This window comes from Cornus florida, unplaced genomic scaffold (assembly GCF_030987335.1).
Source record: "Cornus florida cultivar Cherokee Brave unplaced genomic scaffold, ASM3098733v1 CherokeeBrave_3.0.0_Hap2_Chr01, whole genome shotgun sequence".
Classification (NCBI taxonomy): domain Eukaryota; kingdom Viridiplantae; phylum Streptophyta; class Magnoliopsida; order Cornales; family Cornaceae; genus Cornus; species Cornus florida.
Genome location: NW_026775571.1, coordinates 120,694,575 through 120,703,587, shown reverse-complemented (window position 1 = coordinate 120,703,587; position 9,013 = coordinate 120,694,575). Strand labels below are relative to the sequence as shown.

The 9,013-nt window shown below is 35.1% G+C and overlaps 3 protein-coding genes across 3 annotated transcripts; all 3 read right to left on the bottom strand.

Annotated features, from left to right (window-relative positions):
- Nucleotides 1-799: 799 nt before the first annotated feature.
- LOC132267964 (uncharacterized) lies at nt 800-4,300 on the bottom strand. Its single transcript, XM_059768834.1, has 3 exons — nt 4,073-4,300; nt 3,028-3,088; nt 800-2,933 (listed from the first exon to the last, which is right to left on the bottom strand). The coding sequence occupies exon 3, from the start codon at nt 1,772-1,774 to the stop codon at nt 941-943; it is 834 nt and encodes a 277-aa protein (XP_059624817.1). The 5' UTR covers nt 1,775-2,933; nt 3,028-3,088; nt 4,073-4,300; the 3' UTR covers nt 800-940.
- Nucleotides 4,301-4,436: 136 nt separating this feature from the next.
- LOC132267980 (uncharacterized) lies at nt 4,437-5,367 on the bottom strand. Its single transcript, XM_059768835.1, has one exon. The coding sequence runs from the start codon at nt 5,278-5,280 to the stop codon at nt 4,606-4,608; it is 675 nt and encodes a 224-aa protein (XP_059624818.1). The 5' UTR covers nt 5,281-5,367; the 3' UTR covers nt 4,437-4,605.
- A 767-nt stretch (nt 5,368-6,134) lies between these two features.
- Nucleotides 6,135-6,805, bottom strand: LOC132271951 (uncharacterized). Its single transcript, XM_059773483.1, has one exon. The coding sequence runs from the start codon at nt 6,724-6,726 to the stop codon at nt 6,385-6,387; it is 342 nt and encodes a 113-aa protein (XP_059629466.1). The 5' UTR covers nt 6,727-6,805; the 3' UTR covers nt 6,135-6,384.
- Between the last annotated feature and the right edge of the window lie 2,208 nt (nt 6,806-9,013).

The window sequence follows — 9,013 nt, the reverse complement described above, 5'->3', positions numbered from 1 at the left end:
TTGATCTTGACCATTAATTGCGGGTTTTGAAAGGAAGGAGTTAGTTACACACCTAACTTTTGATATGAACTCCAACCTTCTGCTTTTGAAGGTGAGGAAGTATCACTAGACTACAACCCTTGGTGATCAAATCTAACATTCTACCTTTGGCAAAAAAGCAGTGGCCTTTCCGAAGAAACATATTCTATTTAAGTAACGACAATACTTTTCCACTGAAGTGTTTGGATTCTTTGTTCTATTTATGTGGCAAGGCATTTGAAAGTAATCGTGGAAGTAGACTAATTGAAAATTTGGCAGTTATTAATGGCTTGGAAAGAAAGCTGGGCTAGGTGTTCTTCTCTGAGCTTAGAAAGGAGCTGTAAGCCTCAAGGGTGTACTAGTTTGAGGGGTACTGGGTAGGCGCTTCTTACAGGTACTGAGCAGTCATGGGTGGAAAGCATTGAAAGATAGGAGGAATACTGGTAAGAGTTCTATACCTATCACCAACCAACCTAGAGTTTAGCTTTTCGTTACCCTGAACTTATTTGTTAGAGGTTCTTGTTCTACATCAGATCCGGATGGGAAGGGTCTTATAACTTATAAGAGCTGGTAGGCGGCACCACCACCTACTAGCGTAAACTTTTGAGTTGGATGGCAAGCACTAGCCCCTTCACAAGTGCTAGTATGGCTTAGAGAATGGGACTCTGTTACTCTTCCCATCTCTTCTTAGAATAATAAACCTCAAATAAAAATTAACACCTAATCTGTAGTTTCGCATAATGTTATGGACATAGAATGAATTAAGTTTTGAATATTCAGAAAATTTCAGTCTAAAATCTGTAAGAGCATCAAGGGCGAGAACAAGTCCCACTTTACAAACAACACAAGCGATTGAAAGGTTGACAAAATGAGAGTTCTTAGCCACCTAAAAAGAGAGTACACTTTCAGCTTATGCTGTACACTACACGGTGATTAGTTGACATTGAGGTTCAATCCTGATTTGTTCCTTCATCTTCCTTATGAAGTCATCAAATTTTCTGTTCAATTCATCTGTATTCAAATTTAGTTCATTTCCGTTGTCTTGTGCTGATGATGCTGGAATCAGTGACCCACTTTCTTCTGATTCTGATTCTTCTCTTTGGTCATCTTCGTCATAATCACATTTCCTTTGTCTTGTGTTTCTTCTCCGGCAGTTTTGTGTTTCCTTCAAGTCTGTATTAAAAAATGCATTTTCTTGCTCTTCTGCTACTTGTTCAGCTTTCCGTAGAGATTGTATACTACTACTTCCCATGGCGACTTTGGTAGACGCCACTGGCTTCACATAATCGTCATTAATAATACTCTTTGCATTGAAGTCACGCTCAGCCGGAGAAGAAACACTGGAACAGGAATCCTTAGCAATAAACACAAGGATGGCATTACAAATGAGGAACATGTACTTCCTCTCAAGGGTAAGGGTGAAGAATGGGAAAAGCATTGTTGAGGACTCAAAATTGAAGCAGTGGAAGAAGCCTAAAGAGTAGAAGAAGAGAAGGAATGATAATAAAGAGAGTGGTACAAGAAACTGCAAAATCGTCTTCACAAGGAAGTGACGGTGCTTATCGAATTGTGTCGCAACTGTCTGAAGTTTTTGGTACTGCTCACATTGATCCATCTTTGTTACTATGCTTATGTTAACCAAAAGAGGAGTTTCAACAGGAAATATAGCTATGGGAGAGATGTGAGCCTGAAGGGGGTGGTTGTGTGTGATGTGTTGGTGCTTGCCTGCTTGGGATATATATACCCCCATGGCCATGATAGTTATGTGGACTAGGTAGGGTCATGCATGGAGCTTTTTTGAATTGTTGTAGGGGAGACGAAGACCCAAAGTCAGTCAATTTGGTGTCAGAAATTCACTTTTGAAATGATCAAAACAATTGGAGTGAGAAAGGAACCTACTTTGAAGTTTCTAACTCAATACCGCGTGGCCATCCGCGTATGTAACGCGGCAAAAACTGGTTAAAACTTAGGTAAATTAAGCTTAAGAGGTCAGGTCATTTCTCACCTAGATAAAGATTTTTGTTTTAATTTTTACTTATATTTGAAAGAGTAATTTCGTATTTTACTTACATTCCAAATGTCAATTTGTAGCGATATTTTTTAAGTATAAAATAACTATTCTACCCTTTTGCCCACATGTTGACTTAAAAAAAAAACAGGTCATTTCTCACCTAGATGAAAATTTTTGTTTTAATTTTTATTCATATTTGAAAGAGTAATTTCGTATTTTACTTACATCAACGATATTTTTTAAGTATAAAATAACTATTCTACCCTTTTGCCCACATGTTGACTTAAAAATTCATGACAAAAATACCCCTCAAAAATTTTTTTTTTTTTTTTTTTTTTAACTGGTAATGACCTTTGTTATTCAACACTCTTATTTCTTTTTTAATTGCTTGCATATTAGCATGTAAACCGGCTGTTATAATCATAGTAGCATTGCTTGCGTATTTTATGTAATTGCTTGCATCTTGCACAATCCCTTTTTTTAAAAAAAAAAAAAAAAAAAACCCTGTAAAGCAGCTGTTACAATCCTGTAAAGCAATTGGTCAACAAATTTTAATTTAAATTGAAAACCTGTAAAACAGTTGTAATTTTTTTTTAAACCTCTAAATCAGAACTTGTTACAGTCCAATTTTTTAAAACCTATTAAAGGATTGCAAATTTTTAAAACCTATTACAGCAATTGATAAGCCAAAATGTGTTATGTCTGTCACAATCCAATTTTTAAAACCTGTTATAGAAACTTAAAGTCTCAAAATATATCAATACATTCCCAACTTAAGTACAGAATATCATAAATACCAAATGCCAAAGTTAAAGTACTAAATAATTGCCACAAATAGAAAATGTCATCAAATTCATTACATCTCAATGGTGTTTAGGTCCTACTTCCTGGTGCAACATGAAGCCTGCAATGAAACCAAAAATATTTATTATAATACAATTATATACCTGAGAGTTTTGTGTTTTGCTGTTATTAGGATCAATAAATGAACTACATACCTGAGAGCCTTCTGTTGATGTGCCTTGCGTTGGCTCTTGTTGCTGCTGCCCTACTTGAAGCCTAATATGAATACAAAAATATAAATAACATACAACAATACATTAGAAATCTGAAAAAAAAAAGAAAATCAAAATGAAGAAAACTTTATTCAATGAATTAGGGATATCCCATTCCCTTTGCAACCATCTATCACCACTTGAAGGAGTAAAGCCCTTGAGGGACCGCAATCTAAGTCTAATCATCCCAATAAAATGGAACTTAACACTTTACAGTTCTCTCACCCATGAAAATGGTCTATGCTTTGGAACTGTATTAAGATTTAAGAGCATTAACCTATTTCGAGCATAGCCTGTGCCTTGACATACTTACGCAGCCATAATTTAAATATTGTGAACAAATTAACACAGTCGTTGATGGATTTTAGTAGACAGAAATCAATAAGGAACCAATTAAATCAGAGGATAAATTGATAGAAATCGAAAAGGAACCAAAAAAAAAAAAAAAAAAAGACTAATTGTAATCATATAATACAAAAAATATATATATACTCAATACACTCAAAATTCATCAATTCAATTCAGTATGAACATCAACTGAATATAAAAATTATAACTGTGGTAGCAGATTTTCAGAAATAAAAATGGCATATTTTACACCGAGAGAAAAAAAAAAAAAAAAAAAAATCTAGAACAAGAACTACAAATTTCAATAAATTAGGGTTAATAAACCTTAATTTAAGCAAACCCCCAACAAATTAGGGCTAATAAGAAATGAAAAGCAGACAGAAACATAGGGTTTGATCGTATCTGAAATTAGGGTTCTTCAACGACCGTGATTGCCTCTCTGCTGACAACACCGTCCTTGATGGCCTCTAAAAATTAGAGGTTTGATCATACATACAAGAGCTTTGATAGCCTCTGAAAACGGGTTTATGGTTGTGAGATCTTCAACTGGAAAAAAGGTTGGGAGATCAATCGAAGGGGACTATGGCTGATTCAATCGTGGCAGCAGGTTGGACTTCAGTGATTTTGAGGGTGTGAATACCTTTGCGTCATCCTTCTAATTTCTTGGCTTAGCTTCTGAAGAGCTTGATATTCTCTGCGTCTTCGTGGGTCGGTCGATGGTAATTGAACTGCGGCAAAGAAGGAAGGCGGCTAGGTTTGTGTTTGGTTCGGAGAGAGCTAGTGGTGTGTGTTAGATGCTGTGTTGTGTGCTTTGTGTATGATGTCATCTGTACTATAAAGTTAGATTGATGATGTCACATGTAGTATAGAGAGACATTTTGCGGGAGTTGAGTAATTAGGGTAGTTTTGTCTTTTTGATTTATAAATTTTTATGTATTAAAAATTTAAGTGTAAAAAGGTTCATCCACATCTGTCAGAGTCCAAAAAGCAAATTGAGGCGTAAGTAAAATTAAAATCAAAATTTTCATATATGTAAAAAATGACCTAAAACATCAGGAGGGTTTGAGTGTAACAAGTCCCATTTTACAAACAACAAAAGGTATTGAAAGGTTGACAAAATGAGAGTTCTTAGCCACCTAAAAAGAGAGAACGCCTTTCAGCTTATGCTGTACTTTACACACTGATTAGTTGACATTGAGCTTCAATCCTGATTTGTTCCTTCATCTTCCTTATGAAGTCATCAAATTTTCTGTTCAATTCATCTGTATTCAAATTTAGTTCATTTCCTTTGCCTTGTGCTGATGATGCTGGAATCAGTGACCCACTTTCTTCCGATTCCGATTCCGATTCTTCTCTTTGGTCATCTTCATCATAATCACATTCTATAACTATAGCACTGTTTTGTGTTCCCTCCAAGTCTGTATTAAAAAATGCATTTTCTTGCTCTTCTGCTACTTGTTCAACTTTCCGTGGAGATTGTACAGTACTACTTCCCATGGCAACTTTGGTAGACGCCACTGGCTTCACATAATCGTCATTAATAATACACTTTGCATTGAAGTCGCCCTCAGCCGGAGAAGAAACACTGGAACAGGAATCCTTAGCAATAAACACAAGGATGGCATTACAAATGAGGAACAGGTACTTCCTCTCAACGGTAAGGGTGAAGAATGGGAAAAGCGTTGTTGAGAACAACTCAAAATTGAAGCAGTGGAAGAAGCCTGAAGAGTAGAAGAAGAGAAGGAATGATAATAAAGAGAGTGGTACAAGAAACTGCAAAATGGGCTTCACAAGGAAGTGACGCTGCTTATCTGTCTGAAGTTTTTGATACTGCTCACATTCGTCCATCTTTGTTACTATGCTTATGTTAACCAAAACAGGAGTTTTAAAAGGTATGGGAGAGATGTGAACCTACTGAAGGGGGTGGTGGTGTGTGATGTGTTGGTGCTTGGGATATATATATATATATATAGGCATATACTAGTATATAGTAATGTGGACTAGGTAGGGTCATGCGTGGAGCTTTATTGAATGGTTGTAGGGAAGACGAAGACCCAAAGCAAGTCAATTTGGTGTCAGAAATAAGAAATTCACTTTTGAAATGATCAAAACAATTGGAGTGAGAAAGGAACCTACTTTGAAGTTTCTAACTCAATACCGCGTCGCCATCCACGTATGTAACGCGCGACAAAGACTGGTCAAAACTTAACTGGATTCATATTAGTAGTCTCTTTATTTTAACCATAGACTGGTTAAAACTCAACTGGATTCATCAAAGAGTCATTAGTATTCTCTTTGAAGGGAGCCTCCTGCGTTTGGTATCATTTTCTTAGAAAGGAAAATCGGCCCATATCACCTTTTTGAAAAAGAAAAAATAAAAATAAACAGAATAATTGTAGATCTTTTTACAAATGAAAGTGTAGATCCTTTATTTTTCCTTTTTCTCATTCACCGAGAAAGACTTCAATTTTCAGACCTACAATCTACATTTCCCACACAAAAGTATGTGATTTTTTTTATTTTTTATTTTCATCTAAACCTGTCTCTGGAAAATTTAAACACTGGCTGCAATAAATGTTGGCAAACTATGAAACTTGGTGAAAATAAAATTAGTTTCGTCTTATTTATTTACAAATGATATAGTAATAAAATTGAAACACCATTTCTAGGTAACAGATACCATTAATTCTGAACAGCACAAATTCTCACACACACATATATATACTCCATATATTTACTAAATTTGAAATCTATACACTGATTATATAAAGCTATTGTAGCAAGCTCCTGATGATGGACCAAAAACATACAAAACTAAAACTTATATACATATACTAATTAAATACAAAATAGAACATCATTAATTGACACTGTATATAAAGCTATGTGTTGAGTTTATTATATAAGTCTTCCTGAAACAGAAGCAACATTATTCAAGCGTTGAAGAGGCATTCAAAGTTGATCAGGCCATAAGAATGCCCCCATTGCATAAGTCCTTTTCTCATCCAAGGTGCCCTTAAAACTTAGGCCATATTCCTTGAGAAGCATGTCCACCTTCCACTCCTCCATCTTCTCATAGTCCCCCTTTCTATAACGAGGATAATGAAGAGGCATTTGGAACCCAGGGGTGGGTTCCACCTGAGCCAACCCATCATCCTCTGACAACTTTGTGCTTTTGGCTATCCCTTGGATACCACCTTCTTCATTAGGGTACCCTAAAATCTTGTTGCCCGTATCCTTGGGGAACCCTAAAACAATGGTGTATGTAGAATGAAGAAGCCAACTCAAAGCCATGTTTTTCTCAACCCTCTAGGGAGAGTCGAGATGATCACCAAAGTTGTAAATTGAAGCATGACCAATGGACTGCACTAGTGTATATATACACACATTCATACATACACATATATATTATATAATAGTATAACACAAAAAATATGCATACTTGCAATATACACTTAAGCTAGCGGATAATAGAATCCCATACGAAATCTCCAAGTCCTAATTAATATGATTGCTGCCGTTAACTTAGGAGTCATTCATGCATTAATGGTTATTTGTAATGCTAACATAGGCCACTTAATGACCCTAGTTGTTCATAAGTCACTTCCCGGATACGAAATACAGCACTTCCGTGTTATGTTATACCAATGTGACAAATTTCAAGCCCACTTTCTAATCAAGTTAAGCTCAATTATTACTTATTATCTTATTGACCAAAAACAAAACAGGTGTTATCTTATAACTCATTTGGGCCATCATTTGTTTTAAACTGTCCATCGCTCCATCTTTATACTATATTTGTATGATTGGAGGGAAGAATTAAATAGCCATGAATGAAAGGAGGGATGGATAAAACCTTGTTGTCTTTGGGGGAAAGAGTGGAGAGAGAAGGATGTCTATCTACAAATATCTAATTTTTAATTTTAATTTTAAAAAAAAAAATTAAAATAGACATCGATCTTTTATAATTTTATATAATGAGGGTATATTAGTAAAAATAATATAAAAATTCTTTTTTCTTTAATTTTAACTAAACAATTAAAGTGTCATCACATCCATCCTTTCTATTATTTATTCTATTCAATTAAATAAAAAATAGAGAGATACATTCCCTACTCTAGAGATGATGGCTCATTCATCACTTCTCTATTGTCCATCCCTCCAAGCCAAACAAAGCATTAGAGTTCCCGATTAATTGGCCACAAGCCTTGATGGTGGATTACTACATGTTTATGCCCCATAAAATACGGAGCAATATTTTTTTTTCCTAATTGATACTCACACCTTCCAATGAATTATTTGCACCTAATATGAATTAATAATGAGACTTGATGATACTTGATGAAGTACTAGGTCCAAGTATTTTTCAACTTGGTCAATCCATTAGAGTTGCCCAACAAAATAGGAGGTTAGGAAAGCCCAATGCATAATATTCAATTGTCTGAATGAACCCAACCCATTTTAGACGTTGTAAATTCCTAAGATTTGAATGTCAAGCCCTCTAATAAAAATAAATAAAAAATGTCAAGCCCAGCCTATGCAAACAGTTACTGGTAAACACAGACAACCTCGGATGAGCTTCTCCAACAATAAAATTCAGGCTTAGCCTTCCAAAATACTCTCTCTCACGAATTCTCTCTAGCCAAATCTTTTTTTCGAACACGGCAAACTTTAATATTGTAGTTCAGATTTCACCACATTTGTCATCGGTATAGACTTTGATAAGGGCGGATCCAGCATTTTAAATGGGGTGGGCTAATTTTGGACTAGGCTAATTTGGGATGGACTACCATTACTAATTTTTTTTTGAGCTGAGCTTAAAGTAGTATGATAAACCAAAAAAAAAATTTATTTTTTGGGGTGGGCTGAAGTCCACCTTCGCCTACTCCTGGATCCGTCTTTGGACTTTAGCCTAATAATAAGTTGGATCATATGATTGAAATTTGTAGAGTTTTTGAATCCACACCCTTTCACTTTAAAATAATAAGAAATATCATTAGACCACATCCATAATGGTTATTTATCTCTTAGATTAATATATGTAAAAAACTAATTGGAAATTCAAAATCACATGTTTCATGAGCTAAGAGTATCCCAGCATGCGCATGACCTATTTGAATAATATTTGAGTCTGTAGCGAACCAATACTTCTGTTATGCATATTCTACACTTGCGATCCCCATTACACATTCTACACTTGCTACTCCAAATGTGTAGAACCGAGTAGCGTCTGACAGATGCAAAAAGGTGAGTATTGTGTATATAAAGTGGAAAAGTGATAGTGATGCAAAAAGGTGAGTATTGTGTATATAAAATGAAAAAGTGCTAGTGTGTGATGGTGTAATTGTGTATATAAAATAGTAAAAGTAATTGTATATAATAAAATGTAAAATGTAAACAATGGTGTATAACAGTTCTTTAGGATCTTCAAAACAAGTGTAGAGTTATGTTAACACATACAATGCTGACGAGGCATTACACCTTAGAAGTGTAATACTCGCATTGGGATGCTCTAACGAGCACGATTGAGAAGAGAACAATACCAAACTCAAGACTCAGACTCAGTTTTGCAAAATGAATT

What these genes read in the sequence shown, in the direction of transcription:
- LOC132271951 (XM_059773483.1), bottom strand. Translation starts at nt 6,726, where the DNA reads ATGGCTTTGAGTTGGCTTCTTCATTCTACATACACCATTGTTTTAGGG.
- LOC132267964 (XM_059768834.1), bottom strand. Translation starts at nt 1,774, where the DNA reads ATGGCCATGGGGGTATATATATCCCAAGCAGGCAAGCACCAACACATC.
- LOC132267980 (XM_059768835.1), bottom strand. Translation starts at nt 5,280, where the DNA reads ATGGACGAATGTGAGCAGTATCAAAAACTTCAGACAGATAAGCAGCGT.